This window comes from Tamandua tetradactyla, chromosome 5 (genome assembly GCF_023851605.1).
Source record: "Tamandua tetradactyla isolate mTamTet1 chromosome 5, mTamTet1.pri, whole genome shotgun sequence".
Classification (NCBI taxonomy): domain Eukaryota; kingdom Metazoa; phylum Chordata; class Mammalia; order Pilosa; family Myrmecophagidae; genus Tamandua; species Tamandua tetradactyla.
In genome coordinates, this window is record NC_135331.1 from 176,123,710 (window position 1) to 176,146,115 (window position 22,406).

The window sequence follows — 22,406 nt, forward strand, 5'->3', positions numbered from 1 at the left end:
GTGATTGCTGGATCATCTGGCAATTCTGTACTTAGATTACTGAGGAACCATCAAATTGCCTCCCAGAGTGGTTCTTGGGGAAAAAGTTCCTAGGCTTTCACCATTGATTATGGTGATGTTAGCTGTGTGTTTTTCATATATGACCTTTATCATATTGAAGAAGCTTCCTTCCATTTCTAGTTCTCTATGTGTTTTTTAAAGAAGAAGTGCAAATTTTGTCAAATGCCTTTTCTGGATCAATAAAGACATCATGTTTTCTTTTTCCATTAAAGTGGTATAACTTAATAAACACTTAAACTTTATTGAGAATATCTGTTGTACAATGAAACAAGTTAATAGGCTACAATAGAAGAATGAGTGGAGTCTGGTAGACAGTGGATTCAAGCCAAGAATAATAAATCTATTATTATTATAATAATAAAGCTCCAGGGGTTGAGTGGTCTCAAGCCTATTAAATGGTGAAATAATAGTTTCTTCAACAAATGGTGCTGGAACAGCTGGCTCTCCATATGAAAAATCATGAAAGTGGACCCCCTACCTCACACCATATACAAAACATAACTCAAAATGGATCAAAGAGCCCAGAGACCCCACCTGTAACTCCAGATTGGTGATGAAGCTCTGCTGCAGAGCTCTCTACTTCCTTATCTTCTCAGAGGAGGATGGCATGGTAGTGAAGCTTTTAAAACCAACCTGCAGTGTGACTTTGCCTTACTTTGAAACTCTATTACCCCGTATAAATTATACCTACAAGAATCTGGAAAAGTTTCCACTGGTAATTAAAAGATCAGGTGAGGACCTCAAGGAGCTGTTCCTTTGGAGTGCCTCCAACTATTATCAGAATCTCTCCTGGTTTTCCCATCCACCAAAAGGACATTGACCATCCTCAGTTCCCACTTCTCACTCTCCTCCTATATTAATGCATGATCTTGGACAATTTGGGTTCATGTCCCAAGCTGCATGCAGTTCTGAATTGCTTTCAGAGCCACAGACCTGAGTTCATGAGCCACCTTGTCATCAGCTTGTCTCATCACTGGTTAAGTTGAGGTGGTGTTCTTCAGATCTCTACATTGTACAGGAATGATTTGTTTCCACCTGGGACTACTCCTTGAAGGAAAAAATCATATGAAACTTCAGATAGATTAATTGGATAGGACTACAAACTGTGGATCTCTCTAGGCAGCTACTTCTGAAGGTAAGGGCTGACTAAGACATACCCTAAACCTTGTCAGTCTACAAAGTTTTGGGAGGATATCCACTTCTTACTGTGTCTTATTTGTATGCAGACATACTTAGATTCGAAATATTATCTTACTCACCTCTTTTGTTCATGGCTCAATGGAGTCTGTGACAGTTATGGACAATCTCAAGAGGAGTCTAGCTACCTAAACTACTTGAAAGACCCAGTGACTATCAACTGTGGGCATAATTTATGTTACTCTTGCATCAATCCTGGAAGGATCTACATGATACCTTCCTTTGTTCAGTCTGCTGATCTTGCTTCCCAGAAAGAAACTTCAGGAGCAACACTCAGGTAGGTAATTTCACTGAAATTGCTAAACTACTCTAGATTAGAAGAAGCAACAGGAAGAGGCAGGTAGAGAATGCTGTGCATGAGAAACACCATCAGTTCCTGGCTCTTTTCTGTCAGAAAGACCTAAAGGTTTTATGGATTGAGTCTTCGTTTACAACATTCTGGATTAGAAAAACTAATCAAATTATTGAAAGTAAATGTGATTTTAGATGTTGAAACATGATATCTAGGTCATTTTGCTGAGAATAGAAAAATTGAGCAGTATAGAAAAACAGAACAAACGATTTGAGTTTATCTCTGTCTTGTTCTCCAAGGCTCCAAGAGATTTAATTCTGGCAGGCATTTCTGGGAGGTAGAAGTAGTAGACAACCTAAATGAATATGAGGGTTTTTCAACACTGTCTTCCTAGGAACTGGCAGAATCAGCCATTAGTCCACAGTGGATTCTGGGCAATTAGACACTATACCAAGAGTGGCTGTGTTGCATTGAGTCATCAGGGAATCCAGTTTCTGCCAATAGTAAAACCCAATAAAATCAGTGTTTTTCTGGATGATGATTTGGGTGAGATTTCTTCCTATAATTTGGATGAAAGATCTCTTCTATACTTTTAAAGTTGGGCGAAATAAGTCAGGTACAAAAGGACAATTTTGCATGATCTCATTGATATAAGCTGATTAGAAAAAATAAATTCATAGAATTAGAAACTAGATTACAGTTTACCAGGAGGCAGGATGGAGATAGGTAGAGGGACTTAATAATTAAATGGAGCGTCTTTACTTGAGTTGATGAGGAAGTGTGGGTAATGGATGGTGGTAATATAATGTGCATATAATTAACAACAATGAATTATATATTTGGAAGTGGTTAAAGCAAAGTTTTAAATTGAATGTATGTTCCTTCAATAAATTTTTGATAAAACTGTAGGACTGTACAACATAGTCAATCCCCAATGTAAAGGATAGACTATAGTTAATTGCTTAATTAATATCATATTGTTTCATCAATTGTAATCAATTCCTCACATGGATGGAAAGTGTTAATAATAGGGAAATCTGTGTGTGTGAGAAGGTGTGTGGTGTTTTGCAGCCATATGTACCCGAGAAAATCATGCTCTTAAAGCTAATCCAATCCTGTGGGTACAAACTACTGCAAGTAGGAATTTTGGTGAGATTACTTCACATAAATTCTAGCTCAGGGTGGGTCTTATCTTCCTACTGGAGTCCTTTATAAGAAAATGTAATTCAGAAAAAGGAAAAACAAGCTGTGAAAGCAAGAAGTACAAAACAATGAATCCCAGAAAAGAAGAGAGAGACAAGCAGACACTGCCATGTGCCTTGCAAGGAAGCAGAGGAATCAAAGACCATCACAGGCAGGTCAACAGAAAGAAGGCATTGCCTTGATGATGTCTTGATTTGGCATTCCAACAACCTCAAATTGTAAGCTAATAAATTTCCTTTGTTTCATAGTGTGCCTGCTTGAAACTGTTGTGTTCCCCAGAAAAGCCAAGTTCTTTTATCCTCAGTCAACATGGCTGGCTGAGATCATTTTTTATTATTTCCATGGAGAATTGACCCACCCAATTGAGGGTGGTAGGTTTCAATTAGATGGTTTCCATGGAGATGTCTCCACCCGTTCAAGATGTGGTTGCTTACTGGAACCCTTGAAGAGGAAACCATTTTGGAAAAAGCTTTGGAGCCCACAGAGCCTAGAGAGCCCACACAGCCAGAGGTCTTTGGGGATGCAGAAGACCACCCTGTGGGATCCTTATGAAATGAGAAGCCGGGAGAGAAAGCAGACTTCACCGTGTGCCTTTACAGCTGAACAGAGGGATTCTAGACCCATCAGCTTTTCTTGAATCAAGATAGCTATCCTTGATACTTTCATAGCCTTAGAAGTTTAAACTTGAAGTTAATGAATCCCCCTTAAACTGTATTCTGACAGTTTAAGCAAACTGAAACACAAGTATATGTATTAAGCAGCCTTGCAAACTAAAACAGGGGCCATGTTGGAACCCTGTATTTTCTGCAGGATTTTACTGTAAAGGTATAATTTCTCTAACAACAAAATGAATGTGATATCAATCAATGACAAGACATTGATGAATCCAAATTTAATATTTCTAATTTAAAGTAGCTTCTCTGAAGGTATTATATATGTAGACTGAAATTAATAAATTAAATAAACAGATGGACGTTGAAGGAAACTAGTTTTCTCACTGTTGCAGTTGGAGAATACAGAGGACCTTAAAAAGTCCCAAATATAACGCATTTGTTTTTCAAATAAGGGGATTGAGTCACAGAGAATTTAATTAACTTGCTCGAGATTAGACTGGCTCCCAGCACTCACTGACTCCTACCTTTCGCTCTGTCAGCATGCTCCAGCTGCAGGGCCTCTTTCAGTTCCCACACTGTTCACTCCCTCCAGAAGCCTTCCTCACTAGTCTTCCAACATGTTTGCCTGGCTGGCTCCTCATCCTTCAGAACTCAGCTTCCATAGAACTCGATTACATCATCCTGTCCTTTTCCATCATAGCACTTAATGCCATCAATAATTTTACAGGTTTACTTTGTAATGTCTATTTCCACTAAAGTGCTGGTTCCAGGGTCAGAGAGCATTTCTGTTTTGTACACCTCTGTACACTTAGTGCCTAGCATAATGCTATCAGCCAGTTTTTGAAAGAAAGACAGAGAGGCACAAAATTTAGGGATTACAGTTCAGATCTGCTGAATCTATTTCTGTTCTCATATTCTTCTGAGGTTCCTCCTGATTAATTGATAGTCATTAATTGTGTGACTTGAATACAAAGCAAGTGCTTGCAGGTATTAACAGGAACTTTCAAGCATGAGATACAATTTTAATGTCTAAAGAATTAAAAAAGCGAATTTTTAACCTTACAAATCTTTCATCAAACCCAGTCTTGGATAACTTAAAATATTGTATATAAAATAAGAAAAGTAATAAATTAAAAAACTGAAAAAATTGTATAATAATTTATTTGGAAATACTTTAAGACTCCAAAGAATATGCTAAAATAATACAGAAAATCCTGGTGTATTCTTCACCACTTGACCCACTGATACTGTCTTACATAATCAAAAGGAAGAAATTGACATTGACACTGTCCTATTTACTCAAATACAAATGCCCTTTTGGGTCTCACCAATTTTGACATACACTCTTTTTTCAGGGGTGTGGTCTGGTAGGCGTAGTTCTATGAAACCCTATCACATGTAGATTCATGCAACCATCAGCACTATTATGATACAATCTGTCCCATGATCACAAAGAAACTCCCTCATGTAGCCCCTTAATAGTTATATGCTCCTACCCATCTCACATCTGGAAATCCCCAATCCATTCTCCATCATTGTAATTTTGTCACTTTGAGAATGTCATAAATGGAACCATAACGTACATAACCTTTGAGTTTGACTTTTTTTCTATAGCATCATCCTCTTAAATCTATCCAGGTTGTGCATCTTGAATGCCTTTTTATTGCTGAGTAGAATTCCACTTGTAGGGTGTCTTAAATTTTGTTTATCCATTCATCCTTTGGAGGACATTTGGCATGCTTCCAGTTTTGGGTCATTAAAAATATTGATAGTATCATTCATATGCTGTTTTGAGTGGGAATATAAGTTTTATTTTCTAGCAGAAATACCTAACAGTGGTATTGCTGGGTCATATGTTATGTGTCTATTCAACTTTATGAGAAACTGCTAAACTGTCTTCCAAAGTGGTTATAATATTTTATATTACTCCAGCAACATAGAGAGATCAGTTGCTCTGTTCTAATAAGTGTGTAGTAATATCACATAGTAGCTTCAACTTGTATTTCCGTGATGTTTAATAATGGCACACATAATTTTTTTCTGTTGTTTTTTTTGGGGGGGGGGGGATGTGTAGGCACTGGAAATCGAACCCGTGTCTCCTGTGTGGCAGGCGAGAATTCTGTCACTGAGCCATCATTGCACCACTCGGTACACATATTTTTATTTTCTTAATTTCAAGCCTGTCTTCCTTTGTTTGAGATTTCATGGTGATGAAATGTTTGTTTAAGCCTTTTGCCCAATTTCCACTTGGACAGTCTCTTTTCTTAATGTTGGCGTTTAAAGCATTCATTACAGTCTGTGTACAGTCCTTTATGGAAGATGGGATTTGCAAATACTTTACAAGGACCATGGGTTTTCCTTCATCCTCTTAATAGATCTTTTGCCATCCAAATGTTTGGTTTATAACTTGATGAAGTCCAACTTATTTTCTCTTCTATGGATCATGCTTTTGGCATTATGACTAAAAACTTGTCGCCTATACTCAGTCGTGGAGATTTCTTCCTGTTTCTTTTGTAACTTTTACAGATTTATGCTTTATATTTTGATCTCTAGTGCACTTTGAGTTGAATTTCAATATTTTTTTCTAGAATGTCTCATGCAAAACTTGATCAAAATTGATGCCTCTGCCATGGAATTGCTTTTACATATTTGACCAAATTCAGTTTTTTGTGCTTGTGTGGCTTTCCACATGGGATTGCTCTTCTGTTCTATTGACAGAGTTGTCACTGGATTGTTCTCAATTTGTTTAAAGTTATGAATGGTGTTGTCTTGTGTTTATGAATATAACTTTACTGAACTTACCTTTTGAGTTTCTTCCATTGCTTTTATGCTTCAAAAATATTTCCCTATTCTGGTATTATGAACAAATTTACTCATATTTTTCTCATTTTCATTGGTTATATTTTAAATATATAACTATTATTTACATGTGTAATTAGTGTGGTGAATGATGTGGTATAGACAAAACTATTTATTCATCAAAATAGTTAACATGATGGAATCATTAAATAATTAATTCATCCTTTATCCACTGCCCTTTAGTGCAAACCTTGTGATCTGGTGATTTATTATGAAGATGCATGTGCTTGTATTTGAGTTCCCCATTTGTTCCATTTACCATCAAATTTTGATATTCACATTGTTTGAAACCACACAACCAAATTTTAACTACATGAATAAAAGGATTTTGAATGTTTAACTGATCCTAATTAAATTGTAGATAAAGAAAAAGTGCACACTACAGAAAATTCTTTTAAGAACAATTCTTCCTTCACAATTTTGGTATTTTATTACCATGCAGTTTATCAGTGCAGAATATCTCCCAAATCATTTCGATTTGTGAAATTCCAAACAGTTCATCGAACACATGGCAAGTTATCTGAAGCATAATTTATTCTTATTTATTAATGAATTTCAATCATTTCCATTGCATAAGAGACATAAATTAATATGCATTTTAACATATGTCTTCTGGGTAATCGATGTTTTTCTTTATTAGACATGTGTTTACTGAACGATCAGGCTTAAAATATAGGATCCCATATACCACCCTTTTATTAACAAATTGTATTGGTGTGGAACATTTTCTTACAATTGATGAAAGCACATTTTTATAACTGTACTATTAACTATGTTCCATGTTTTAACTTGGGTTCACTGTGTATGAGTAAGAGATTTTTATATGTTTCTTTTGGACTGCGATTCCAATTCTACTGCTCACTTAGGTCCCAGGTGAAATCCAAGGGGAAATCTTTCATGTTCCTTTGGAATATCTTGTCAAATCTTTCATTCTGCTCCACAGTCAAGTGATGTTTCCAGTCTCCAACAGTACCTAGTGGGACAAGCAATGAACAGCACCTGGGTGAGGAAGTGGCACAATCAGGGCAGCATTTCCCCCCAAACCACTTTCATAACTTCTCCGAGCCAAGCTAGGTATTTGTGTTAGTTTACCATGGGTTTTGACACCTCGCCTTTCCTTATTCGGGGTGTTGATGGGACAAACTTGAGAATGCCGTAATACAGTAAATGTAATTGTAGTCTACTTTGCTAACTGTTAAATGGTTATTCAAAACCATTCGATCATAGTCTTTCTTAAGAAAAAACTCTAAAATATACAGAGATTAGAATTTTAAAATATATTTCACTATGTGCCAAGCAATAAACTAAGCAACATACATACATCATATAATTCTCAACAAAAGCCTAAAAGTGTATATTCTTTACATGTTAACTTAAACAGATGAGGCCCAAAAATTTTACAAGAAATGAATTAAAATATATAGGATGCCCAGAGATGCCATTGTTGTCATTCTACCTCATAGAGGTTTAAGTAATCCTTAACCCATTTCTTTAGGGAAACAAATAATTTAGCATTTTCAGGTATGACATTTTCTTTTGTAAACTTTATTATTGGCATACAAAGCAAATAGCAAGCTACTATGAATGTTAGATTTGCTTCATACTTGATATAGTTGAGAAATAAGAAGTCAAAGTTGCTGATAAATGGAACAAAAGAACAATTTTTTAAATGCCAATATCTCGCTCAATCTTAATAAGATCCTTACATAAAGTATAAATCACTGACCATCATCATATGAATAAGTTTGAAAATAAGATATAAAAAAATGTGTAAGTACAATTATCAATTGGTATGGTGTACATTAAAGTTATTAAAATAAAAAGAAATTTTTAAGCATAAGGGACATTAGGAGGAAAATATACTCATTCTTAATAACAACTACTGGAACATAATAGTTGCACACACACAAAAAAACTGATTGCGTATGTTGAATAATTGAACGCTTAAAAGATTGGGTTAAATGAGGTAACACTCTACTTTTTATAATGAAGAAATATGGATATAACAATAATCCAGTCCCCTCCCCCACATGAAAACAAGTATATACTTTACCTCCAAGAATATTTTAGGAGGAATAAAAGAAAACATGAATTGGAAGTCTCCTGTTCATGTGTCTCCATTGCCTTCAGACAAAGCTTTGCTAAGAAATGAAAAGGATGACATTGCCTAGAAGGAAGGAATCTAATATTTATTAGACAGACTAAAGTGTCAGTCTCTGAACTGAAGTAGATACTCTGCAGACTAATTTTTGGTTAGAAACTAGATTCTCTGTAGGATCCAAATGGCAGTAACAATTTGAGAGAACTGTTGGGTACACATCTAAATCCCATAAATTTTTGCTGGTACAAATCAGTAAGTCTCACCTTTGCGCAGGTAACATCCATCATTGTTTTTTACCCTCAAATCAAGTTTTAGAATAATATCGTAGTTTGCTTGTGGGTCATCTTTCATGTTCTGAAAGGTGGCCTGTCTGACCACTGTATCCAAGTCCTCTTCACTCAGTTCTTTCTCAAGAAAACTGCAGAGTTTTACGACAGAACTTCTGAGGTCCTGAAAGGAATTGTGGAGATGGAAGTCTATTCCATTTATGAGGAATGTATGAGTTACGGCCTAATACCTTCCTCGTGTTTTAAAAAACGAATGGTGCTTGGATTCATTCTAAGTCTAAAATTTGACAAGGATACATTATTTCTTAATCCATTTTTGAAAATGAGCGCTTTGGTTGTCAGCCTAGTTAGAGCTTCCTATTGTTTGTTTTTATAAGATCAGCTCAGTTACATTCATTCATTCAACCAACATCTTTGGAATAAATTCCATGTTTCAGAGACTGTGGTAGGTGATGGGGAAGTTAAAGCAAACAATACATTACTATCTATAAATTGTTAAGAGCTCACAATTTAATGACAAAAAGAGTAAAGCAAATAAGTCCAAAAAAGTCCAAGAGCGTCTCAAGCTTGGCCTACTAAAACAATTGCCACTTTCCACTATTAACGTAGTGTCTGTACTGAAACCAGAACAACGTAAGCAAAATTAAAATTTGATGTCATTCCCTATTAAAAACCAATTTGTAACTTCTCATTACTCTTTGGACAAAAGCCCACCTTTTTATCACTGCCAGCAGGGCTTGTGTGGTCACTTCCTGCCACCTTTCCAGGCTTCTCATGTTCCCCTCCCCCATGCTTCCTAGTTTCTACCATTCCCTCACCTGCTTCTAGTTCTGAGGAAATGCACAGAACATTCTTTTGCTCACTTCTTCCCTGGCCAGCTACTTCTCCTCCTTCAAATCTCAGCTCCATGCTACCTCCTTAATGAAAATTTCTGACTGCACATGAGGTCTCATGCCCACATACCATTCCTCTAGCTGTGTAATGCTTGTGATTAACATGTCTTCCTCACTGTGCCTGATGGAAAGGACAGTGTCTTTTTTGGATTACAGTTGCATCCCCAGGACACAACACAGCTAGTGTTTTACACATGGTGGCATTCAATAAATAAAGACTTATTTTACATAATGATTTTACTTAAGTTTTCCCCATAAAAGCTCTTGAAAAGTTACAGCAATTTTGTAACGAGTTTTTCCCTTTAAAAAACATGCATAAAGCATTTTTCACCCAAAACTGGATAAGTATACCAAAAAAATAACATTTTGAAATTACAGTTTAAGGCAAAGACATACTTACCAATTTACTTACAACAACAGCTTCTAGTCAGAGAATATTTTATGGAAAACATTTGACCAGCACATAACATTTAGATGAACCCAATTATTTTGTTTTAAGATGAACAGGTAGCATCCTCCCTGGCTCTTCAGTCTGCTCTACATGTGCAGTTTTTAACTACAGTTTCAGTGCAAGATTGCCATTAGTCCCCCAAAAGTTGAAAAAATGGGGAAAAAATTATACAGACCACAGAATGTGAGCCTCATACCCACCTTCTCCACTCAATACCAAGTCTTTTCTTCTTCCTTTTCTGAGCAAATTGAACCTTCCTTATAGTTTGTGTAGAAAATATTTAGTTTCAAATTATTCTTACTTTTCCTTTAATATGCTTTCATTATTCAACCAATAAATTTTTCGACTTTGAAAATTGTTTGGTTATCTTGAATTGATAGAACACAGATTATCCCATTAAAATGAATGGAAATAAAATTAATGCAAATTATTTTCATTTAATATTTTTTCTTTAGCTGCAAGGCTTTCAGGAATAATTAAAGCATTACACAAGGGGTAGGTCCATTGACTAAAGTCAATAATAAGTAAATACTATAGAGTAGGCAATCACAGTACTTCGTTTTCCACTTTTATTTCTTCCCACAGCCAATACAGCTAACAATAATCCATAACTAAAGAAACAAATTCTAAGCCTCATAAAAAAAGAATGCTTAATGAATCTATATACTTTTTAAAAGCTTCCATCTGTGAAGACAACAGAAGAATTCAAATTTTCAGTTTTGAAAGTGGCTTTCTGAATTTCAGTGTTAAAAAGAAGTAATAATATTCTCTTTAAATGGTACTAGGTATAAAATCTTTGATCCCATGGAAGAGAGTCAATTTGTCCATCCTCGATGCTGTGGATATAATGGTGAATAGGACAGACAAACAGCCTTTCTACTGCCCTTATGGCAACTCATAGTTTAAGCAGCGCTTTCAACGCCTTTTATATCCTGATGTTATTTGAATATATTTATTCGACCAGACTTCTTCCCTAATCCACACCTATTTGTCTAATTGGCGTCTCTAAGTAAACAACCAAATAAATACATGAAGAAATTAACTCTGATGGTCATGAGTATGGTGAAGAAATTAAAGGAGTGTGATGTGGTAGTGTGCCAGGAGGCAGGGCACACCCCAGAAGGCTCTGGAGGGGACTAGAATGGCAAGGGACAGCCAAGTGAATAGTCTGGAGAATTATGATCAGGGCAGAGGGGACAGCATAGCAAGTTCTGAGGAGGAAAGAAGTTGAAGTGTCCAAGCAACACAAAGAAAATCAGCATATCTGAACTATAACACACAAAGGGCACGATATGAGATACGAAGGAAGTGATAGGCAAGGGACATGCAAAAATCAAGAGGTCCAGACTAGAGAGGGTGTTGGCTTTTACAATAATGATAGAAATGGGGTGAAAAGGATGTGGTAGTCCTTCTAGAGAGAAAACTGACAGAATGTTACTGATAGGCTGAATATGAGGGCTAAGGGAAAAGGAAGAATTGAGGGTTTTTTTTTTTTTGCCTGAGTTTTTTGTTCTGAGACTGAGGAGGAGCTACCACTGAGAGCACATCCAGAATAACAGTGGAGAACAATGTCAGATGGTATTGGGCTGACAGAAAGGGCAAGGGCAGATAACTCCTTAGAGCAGCAGTTCTCAAAGTGGTCCACAGAAACCAGGAGGCCCTGAGACTCTTTTTAGGGAGTACAAGAAGTTAAAACTAATTTCACAATAATACTAAGATATCGTCTGCCTTTACTGCTATATTGACATTAGCTATTTGTTCAAGAACAATGGTGGATGAAACTGCTGCTGCCTTAGAACTGATCAAGGCAGGAGCACCAAACTGTACTAGTGATTCCTGTATTCTTCACCATCACACGTAGAAAAAAGAAAAAAATGCCGGTTTCACCTAAGGATATCTTTGATGACACATGCAAAACTGTTACCTTTGCCAGAAACAAAAGAGAAAATACTGTATGGTCTCATTTAGAAAATACTTATAAGAAAAACGGGCCTAGATTGTAAGCTCTTATAGCAGTTACATTGAGTTTGGAGCTGTTAATTGTTATATCTAGATTTTGAGAGGCTGTGCTATACATGTATAACCTGGTATTTCCCTGGAACTTGGGGTACCTGTGTGTCACCTAAGGCTCAGAGTAGGAGCTCTGCAGTTCTGAAGGTCAGCATTGCCACATACAATAACTGTTAGAGAAGTTGAAAAAGAAATCAAGCTTCAATTAATGATAAGAATGAAGCTGATCAGGTCAGGACAAAGGTAAATCAGAATGCAGGGATAAGGATGACATCCTCTGCATTTTAGAACTTCGTCTACTCTATGAGACCAAAGGAAGAGAAGTTTATTTAGTCCCAAACCTTAATTTTATGTAGCACATAATCGAATTTAACCAGTCTGAGTAGATCATTTAAACAACCCAAACACAGGGAGCCCAGAACGGGAATGAGGGCTTGTAATCCTGTATAGCTTAATGAAATACCCGGAAACATCCCAGGGTATGTTAAGCAGATAATTAAAATGTATCAGCAAAGTCCCTTGAGGAATGGGAGATAAAATCTGGGAGTATTAAGTTTTACCACTAAGGAAACCCCTGATACTTTTCAAGGTTGGGGTCTCCCAGGTTACTGGGCCCTTGATCTTGAGGCTTGCTCTTGTGAAGCTTGTTTATACATCAGAGAAGCTAAATCTCCCTGTGACTGTGCCTGGAAGTTACTTCCTGAGGACCTCTTTTGTGGCTAGATGTGGCCTCTCTCTAAGCCCAACTCTGCAAGTAAAATCATTACCCTCCCTCTACAAGGGATATGACATCCAGGGGAAAGTGTCTCTGACAATGTGGGATATGACTCCCAGGTAGAAGCCTGGCTTTGGCACCGTGGGGTCAACAACACCCTCCTGACCAAAAGGGGATTGTTATGAGGAAGGTATCAGTGGCCAAGAGAATTCAAATATAGTTGAGAGGCTACTGTGGAGGCTACTCTTATGCAAGCTTCAACTAAATATTGCTATTTATCACGGTTTGCCAAACCCCAATAAAGCCATTCCTGCCAACCCTAAGGAACACCTAGGGCTTTATCAGAGATTCTACAAAGGTTCCATTCACGATGATTACTTTCTAGAAATCTACAGCCTCCAGATGGGTTCCTAAGCCAGATAAGTCCTGAAACCTAGAGGGGTCAGCCTTTCCAGAACATCAGCTAGTTCCATCCCCCATCCCATATTCTTAACGTGCCTTCCAACATGAAAACTTAGAATGAGCATAGTCCGAATATCCCTAAAGACTGGAATAAATATCAAAGGAGAAGGTGGCATTATAAAAAAGAATTCAGATTTAATAAATGAGCAGGACTACTGAATCATTATATTCTTATTTCTTTTAATCTCCAGTGTCTTGGAGCAACCAGAAGGAAAAACCTAAAATTGTGGAACTGTAACCCATAACAAACTCTGAAATCTGTTCTGTAACTATTTATTGAGGTATACTTTGAAATTTATTGCCTTTTTGCACATATATTATTCTTCCAATAAAAAAAGAAAAAAATTATTAACTTTATTAAATCTTGACCCATGGAAAAAATAATAATTACAATACATGGAAAAAACTCAGACCAAGAAACACAATGCACAATGACAGTTCATAGGAAAGAGAGATCAATTTCCCTTTGCAGTGGCTAGAACAACTTTCAAGTGAAGAAATGTCCCTGGAGAAGCATGAGAATGCCTTTCTAAGTGTAAGAGCGAGTTCCAAATTACAGAAGCTAGAAATGCCTTCCATTTCATGGAAAACTGGACTCGTAAGAAATGGAGCTGGAGATGCAGACTGGAAACTGACGACAAAGGGCCTTGCAGAGTGTGCCGAGTATCTTTGTTTTCATGCTTATAGGGGATAGTCAAAGAATATTGAGTGTGAGGGCATGCTGAAAATAGTAGGATGGTAGTTATCAAATTATTTTTACAAATAACTCTTATGTCAATGCCAAGCACATAATCAAGATAGCCAAGATGAAGAGTCGAGACAATGTGACCAAAAACCAACAGAAATAAAGGCAACAGAAACACAGTAAAAGTAGCAACTAAGAATTCGCAGAAATCATATAAAAACTACTATGCTATTATGTTCAATGCAAAGCACCAAAAACATTTTGAAAAGAGCTAGAAACCATACCCAAAACATAGCAGATTCAAAATGGATCCCAATACATGAATAAAAATTCAATTGAGATGAATAGAAACAGAAGGAAAAATTCATAATGACGCAACACGGAAAGACAAAACAGAGGTGCGTGTCCTCTAAAAACCATTACTGCTTATAAAATAGCTGTAAGACTTTCAATGTCTCTAAAGTTCTCCACTTAAGATGGTTCTTCAGTATATAAACCATTTCCCAATACTATCACCTATCACTGTCCATAATCTGATTATGTCCCACAAAATAATGAACTCTTCCTGCAAGATAAAGAATTCCTTTCTTATATCCCACTTTAGTAGTTCAATCTCCAAAATCTATTCTATGAAGGAATACATGTATGTAAAATTTCTCCCTGAAAACTTCAGCATATTATGACAAATGAAGGAAAATACCATAGCTGGAAAAAGATTACATTTCTCAGTATAATGCAAATGTAGAAAATCATCATGGTGATGAGTATACAACCGTGTGTTGCTATTGTGAGCCACTGATTATATACTATGTATGGAATATATATGTGTGAAGATTTGTTAAAAATAATCGATATTTTTAATTTCTCACTGTATTTTGCTTTCCCCAATGATGTGGCAGTAAGCAGCATCTCATTTCTCTTCAGATAAATAAAAATATAGGGATTAAAGATTTTATATTGTAAAATAAAACACATCAGAAAACTCATTAAAATATGTGATTAAAGCATTACTATAAAGTGAAAACCCAAGACTGACATGCATATCAAGAAATTAAACAACATCAGTATTCCAGAAACCCCTCAAACAATGCCTTTCCTATTCATAAAACTTTTCCTCCCCTCAAAGATAAACACTATCTTTGCATTTTATGATAATCTTGTGCTTTTATTTTTAATTTCAACAACTTTACTACTAAGCTCTCAACAGCATAATTTAGTTCTGAGTTAATACATGGTATAAATGGAAAACCCAGTGTTTATTTTTGCTTCTAGATTTTTTGTCAAAAATATGACTGAGAGGTTCATCATTGTTTTCACATATGTTGGTAATTTGTTTTGTTTTAATGCCATGTGGTATTCCAATGTATGAATGCACCAAGTTAACTCACCACTTCTATCACAATTGAGAAAGAAGACTGTTTCAAGTTTTAGGCCATTATGTACAATGCTAGTGTAAGCATTCTTGTACACACCCCCGATGCATGTGTGCCTGCAGTTTATAGGTATACCTACAGATGAATTGCTGTTTTGTAGGATGCGTGTATCTTTGTAGCACTTCACAGTTGCATCATTGAAATTAAATGGCAGCATTCTACTACATTTAAGGTAAATCAAGAAACATTGGAAAAAATCAGCAGTATACCTTCCCCCAACTAATATTGTGGGACTCACGGGACAAGACAGTATAAATAGGCTCTGCTTGGTCCTGTGGTCCTGGGGATATTTTTACCTACAAGTCAGTGAGAAATATGCATAATCTTCTGTGATACTGTTTGTGTGCTTGGGTTTTTCTGGTGGAGTAACCATTGGAGAACCAGATATACAACAGTATCAAGCGTAATTGCCACGAAATCTTGAAGTTAAGTAGCAGACAAGGGCAGTGTGGAGGGGATGCTCTGAGGGCAAGTTGCCATCTTCCCATTTCACCCACAATAAACCCTTTGCTCAGGATCCTGTTAGCCTGGCTTCTAGGATGGGATGATAAGTACCTGCTGACTCCCTTCTCAGGAGTGCCTGGAGGTACTCCACAGCTGATGGTGGATGGCCAGCATATTCCCTCCAGTTTTTACCCAAACATATGTTACCATTTACTGAAGATATTTCAAAGCAACCAGCTCACACTGCTGGTATATCTGTTCCTGGTGGGGAGGGAGCAGCATCCCTCCACTATGGCACAAGCCCAAGGGGTGCATAAATCATCTATCTCCCTGGATTGAGAAGTGCTGTCCTTGGAGGACCAGTACCCACTAGTGAAGCCAAACTTGTCTGTCTCTTCTTGTGTGAGTAAATGTTTTACTACCCAGTGCCTGTGGAGTTAGGCTTTGGCTGCTGACCTCAACACCTGATACCATGGAGTGGGCTGGGGCACTGGGAGTGCTGTTCCTCCTGACAGGCTTTGTTAAGCTCTTTGCAAACCTTCATTCAGTGAGATCCCCTCCCCTGGAGGTGGTAAAGGTGTCCCTTTCCTGTATCTGTTTTGCACAGTGAGCACAGAGCCTACAGTTTTAGAAGAATATCTTCAAATTTATGGTAACATTGACAGATGCCTAATTGCTTCAGACCTGCGGTCATTAGAAAGAGCTTAAAAATCAGAAAAACTTGAGTTGAGACCAAGGATTTATCTTCTTGAAGAGATTTAAAGAATTTCTCTTCTTGATGTATTGTAAGAAAAAAGTGTTTTTGATTGGCAGGGGAAAATATAGGTCAAAATAACTAAACTGTGGGGTATTTGGTAGAAGACAGTAGAAAATTGATATTAATGATGGAAAATATGGAACAGATAAATATTGGGATTTTTGTGTAGTTTACTCTGTGGTGTCTGTGTCCAAATTTCCAAATATCTTCTATTTAAAGGATTAAATAGCAGAAGGCAATTATATGCATGTGTCAAGGATCTGGGCTGATGATGTAGATTTGGGATACACCAACTTATTCCCTCAACTCACTCTCATTGGACTTACTATGTGTCACACTACTTCATGTCACTAAATTCTGTAGATATTTTAAACTCTCATTTTTACTTGACTTCTCAGCAACCTTAGAAATATACTCCATTCCCTGTTTCTTGACACTATTTTGACTTCCATGTCTCCATATTGCTCATGCGTTCGCACTTCTCTGATTGCTCCTTTTCTGTTTGTAAGGTAGACTCATCCCTCAATATAAATTTGAGATGCCAAAATCTCTGAGCAGCTTATTCCAGTTCTTCAGTACTTCTCACTCTTCGTTCCAACACCACCTCTATTTTATGCATATTCATGGTTTCAATTATATACTACTCAGCAATGATGCCCAAATTAATATCTTCAGTCCAGACCTCTTCATTCCTTTAAACCTGTGTTTTACACTCATTCCTCACTATGTACATTTAAATGCTTCCAAGTCACTTAATGTCCACCTGTCAAAACCAACTTTAGAATTTTCTCTATGTAAACTTAACCTTCTTCAATGTTCCCTAAACAACTTCATGTAAAGCACCATCTATGCAAATACATCAGTCAAAAATATGGGATGTCTCCTTGCTGCTTTCTTTCTCTTTTTTTCCCTAAATATAATTCCTTTCCTTTTTACCTCCTAATTATGTCTTAAAACTTGCGTTCTTCACATCCCAATAATACCACTGTAATCCAATGCATGATTGGTTTTCATTGAATTTACACTTCTCCCTATCTGCTCTGCCCAAATTTATTATCATCACATTTCCACCCACTAAAAGGAATGATATTAAAAAATATTAATTCTATGATATTGCTACCCTTCTATAATTCCTAAAGGGTTCCTTACCACTTTTAGGATTTAAAAAATCACTACCATTAAAACAGCCTCTAGACTTTGTACAATCTGGCTCCTACACACCTCTCCATCCTCATCTTTCAGCATTGTGAGGCACTGCCTTCTGATCCACAAAGGGGGAAAATTCCTGCTCTAGGGAATTTCCATATTGTTGCCGTGGCTTGGAATGCTCTTCTATCTCTCCTGTCTTTGTTACCTCATATATATCTTGCTTTGCAGTTCCCATGTTACTTCTTCTGGAAAAATGTCTTCCATCACACTTGACTATATCCAGTCCCCTTGATACATATAGTGACATCATGCCTACAGTTTTCTGCATAACATTAACAACAGTTTTGAATTAAATAACATGTTTGATGGACACTTGTCTTCCTTGTTGGGTTATGAACTGTATGAATTAGAGGCTTGTTCTCTTTTTCTAATGATGTTGTACCTGTCATGTATTAGGCATCCAATATTTCAAAATACAGAAATGAATAAATGATGTATGTGGAAATCAACTTGCTAATTAGATCACAGAATAGAGACCTTTACATATATTTTGTATGGTTTACACAATATTTTAAATAGCTTTGATCTGATGACCAATATTTTAAAGTTAAGTGATTTCAAAAAAAATCTATGTTTCAAATTTCTCTTAAAAATAGGAAGAGCTTGCATCCCAGGGCACAAATTCTCATCTGGTGACAAGGAGCCATGTCTTGGTAGAGGTTTCTCACCCCAGTGCTACACAGGACCTCCTCTATATTTATGTCTGGCTGCTCTGGACATCTGGGTTTGCCTCTATTGCTGCAGGAGGATCCAAGAGAAAAAAATGATAAAAGAAGATTGTGTATCATGAGAGGAGGCCTGGAGGAGAGCCCTGAGCAGGATGGTGATTAAGAAGTCACAAGAAATTAGAAGACCAGAAAGAAGCCGGAGTAGGAGTGTTTACGTGTGAAGGGGACCAAGACCGGAGAATGTGGTTCACACTATTCGAGAGTAGAAAGGATTTTAAGGAAATAATCATGTTTAAAATAAACTCATCTTACCTTCTTCATATCTTCATACTTCATGAACAGAATGTTGAAGTCATGTTTGTGCTCATACCATCCTCTGATGTGATCAAACCAAGAGCTTCCCAGCACTGTGGGAAAAATTAATATGTGATGATGTACAGATGTTACAGTTATTGTGCAATAACTTTTCCTTTCTTTTCTTTTACAGAAGCCTCAAAAAGGAAAAATAAAGTCTCCAGCTGGACATCCATCCCTTTTTAATGGTTAGTGCCTGAAAAACAATTTTCTGATTTTTATAGGAGTAAGTTACTCTATATGTAGGAAAGCAGCAATACAGAGATAAGGAAAACATAGATCAAATTTTGAAGATTTCTTTAAGCTAACATCTTTATTTCTTTTATTTCCTCCACCTGAAACCATGAATCTATTTCTACTCCTAGTCTCTATTCTAAAATCTCTGCATAGCAATACTACCAACAAAAGGACAGTAACTACTGTCCTCTAAATGAGTGAGAACCCCAGGTGCACATTCCACACGCCTCTTGCACCAACCCACCCTCCTCGGTGGTGAAATGAGAAGTTCCACAGCCACCTTATAAGGTCTACCACAGGCCCATAGCAGGGCACACTACCTACACCCACCATGAACAGTAGCTGTTCTGGAACATATGGAGATATTGACCTAGATCGTCTGAATGACTAGAATTTTATGATTCTTTTATAGTCTGGTGAAAATATTTCTGAAAAAAAAAAACAAAAAACAAAAACCGGCTTTGCAACCCTTTCAACCCCTAAAGTGGTCCTGGCAAGAGCAGAAAGATCTTTGGGTGGCAGAATAAATTTATGGATAATAACAAGCACTCATCTGCATCCCACCCTCTATCTCCCTTCTCCATCTCCTCCAAATGTGTTCCATACACTTGAGAATTTGGCTAAATGGCAACACTATCTCTTAAACATATTGGTTGTTAAATAAATTCATAGGTACCTTTTCCATCTAGAAATCGTTTCATGAATTGTTCTAAATTGTCTGAAGCTTGTAATCGAACCAGCAAATTTGAAAAATGATAGTATGAGATCAAAATGTCCTTAGGGTTTCTGTAGATGTAAACAATCTGCAGGGAGAATAAAGAAGTAGTTTTAACAATGTTGGATTATTCTTCCAGATTTTTTTAACACATGAATAATATTACATTACATGAATGAAACTTATCTACTATCCATGGAATTTAGGTTGTTAACAAGATTTTGCTATTACAAAGAGCATTGAAATCACAACTTTATTCACATGGCATTTCACATGTGCGATAGCAAGTCAATTAATTCCTAGAAGTGAAATTATTCATTTGTAAAATTGATAAATTTTGCAAATTACCTTCTATAGAAAAGAAGCAGTGTTAATTTATCCTCATGAGAATTGTGTGATATTCAATTTATCCTCAAGATGCCATTGGATATCAGTGAGAAATGGGGAAAGTATTCAACAGATGGTGTTTGGGCAAATGGTCATATACAAGGAAAAAAAGTGAAACCGGATCTCTATTGCACATCATATTTAAGGATTAAGGGTTGCTATACGACAGCAAGACTTTGGCATTTAAAAATATTTTGTATACTTGATTCCTAGTACATACCCATGCAAAAAATACATATATATATATAGCATAATACATTTCTGTTCTTGGATCAGGGAAGGATTCCTTAAAGAAGAAAAAATTATTTAAAATAAAAATTGATAAATTCATCTACATTAAAATTCAGGATGCTATCCACCAAAATATACAATATAGAAAGTTACAATAAAGCAGCAAAATGTAGAGAAGAAACACACATAACTAATTATATATGTAAAACAAATCAACAATAAAAAAAAACAAAAGAAAATGAATCAAAAGTCACAGTTTTTTTCACAGAAGAAGAAATAATTATGGTCAATAAGCATATTAAAACATGCTTATCCTCATTACTAATTAGGGAAATGTAAATTGATACCAGTTGAACTATCATTTTATAATGACCAGATTGGCAAAAAATTAGGAAATCTGAGAAGAAAAAGTACTGTAGGATGAGGAACAATAAGCAGTAATATGTTACTGGTTACAGCATAAACTGGTATGACTTCTTACAAAAATCATATTATATGTTTTAATATTATTGTTTTCTATGGTTTTTAAATTATATTCTTGGATGTATAGCGTAGGAAAACTCGTGCAGTGCAGCTGTGTAGTAGGTACATATTTAAGAATGTTCAGGCAGAATATGTCATAGTAGCAAAAAGTTCAGTGAAGGAAAAGCATAAAAGTGATACAATTATGGAGCTTGTAAAAGTATACAGCAGTGAAAATAGTATTGTGCATTAGTACCTTATGATGAGAATATACATAACTTTGTTACCTAGTCATGGAACATGTTGAGAAATTGATCATGTTGTTGGCCATAAAACTTCTGTATAAATGCCCCAAATTAGAACTCCTGCAATACTGTTATTGGATGATAGTGCCATAATATTAAAATCAGCATTAAAGAAGTTAAAATAAGAAAATTATACAAACATTTGGAACAAAAAGTGCTCAAAATAACTTGGACAAATTAGAAAATTAAGACTGAGATTATATATTATTTAGATATTAAAAAATAATATCTAAAATAGATTCCAAAGGCTATCCATAGTTCAAAATGTTAATATTTTAAAAATAAGTATTGGGAATAGATATATTATTTAATTAGAGGTGATAGGAAAATTAATGCAATGAAAGTATAAGGAAATATTAAATAAATGAAAACATATTAATAAAGTAGAAAACCTTAATTTTATTTTTTTAAAGTAGTTTTTTGGAGGAAAAGATAATAACAGAAAAATCCTGATAATTCTAAAAAGATGTGAAAATGAGAGACAAAAAATTTACGTCGTTACAAGTGAATGGAAAATAGATAATTATGGAATTAGAGGCAATTCATTAAATCTTGAAAGAACATGTCATATATTTTCCAGTTTTCTAGCTAAAATAGGAAAAATCTGCTTTGAATATAAAATTATTTCTATGACTCACTTTGGCTTTTTTTTTCTTGAGACCTCTCGGTGCTAAATAATATGGGATGTGGGAACAGAAGATGCGAGGTGATGGCATTTTGCTTAAGTCCACTTCATATATTCTGTATTCCAGGAAGGGGGCTCTGTCAATCGTTGTCACATTTTCAGTTCTGTTACGATGTCCCTCATAATAAATCAAGCTTAATATCTGCTGAGTCCAGATGGTACCTGTCAAGATAAATAGCCTTGTTTTCAACTCTGAATTAATTTCTAAAGATTAATTTTGACAATAATGCCATCCATCTTAAAATCATTAGGGGATTTTTTTTTCTTTATAACTTTTCTAAGTATGCCTGTTAATTTATCTGGGTTTTTTGTTGTTTGCTTCTGTTTCACATAAACTTGAAGAAAGATTAAATCCAGGACTATTAGTTCCTTTTTCACTTTGAAGAGTGATGAGTGTTCTGACTCCATGATAGTGCTGATTCAGGTTAATTCTTTGGCTCCTTCTCTGTGCCTTGTACTCCATAGAAGATCCCCTTTTACTATCTTCTACTATCTACATTCAGAAATGTACCTTTTAAAAATATGCCTTAAGCCCAAATGCGTCTTCAAAGCTATATGAAAGTGTGTTCAATTTCTCCCCCTCCTCTGCTACTCAACATTTTCAGGTTCCTACATTGTGGTTTATTTTTGAACAAAATGTCCAGAGATAGCCTCTGACTTCCCATTACACATTGGGGGAAGGGAAGAAGA

At 36.0% G+C, this 22,406-nt stretch overlaps 1 protein-coding gene across 1 annotated transcript; it reads right to left on the reverse strand.

Moving 5' to 3' along the window:
• Positions 1-6,815: 6,815 nt before the first annotated feature.
• LOC143683397 (amine sulfotransferase-like) lies at positions 6,816-22,179 on the reverse strand. The gene is made up of 6 exons (XM_077159451.1): positions 22,095-22,179; positions 21,670-21,920; positions 19,608-19,734; positions 18,653-18,747; positions 8,590-8,776; positions 6,816-7,198 (listed from the first exon to the last, which is right to left on the reverse strand). The coding sequence occupies exons 1-6, from the start codon at positions 22,177-22,179 to the stop codon at positions 7,077-7,079; spliced, it is 867 nt and encodes a 288-aa protein (XP_077015566.1). The 3' UTR covers positions 6,816-7,076.
• Positions 22,180-22,406: the final 227 nt, after the last annotated feature.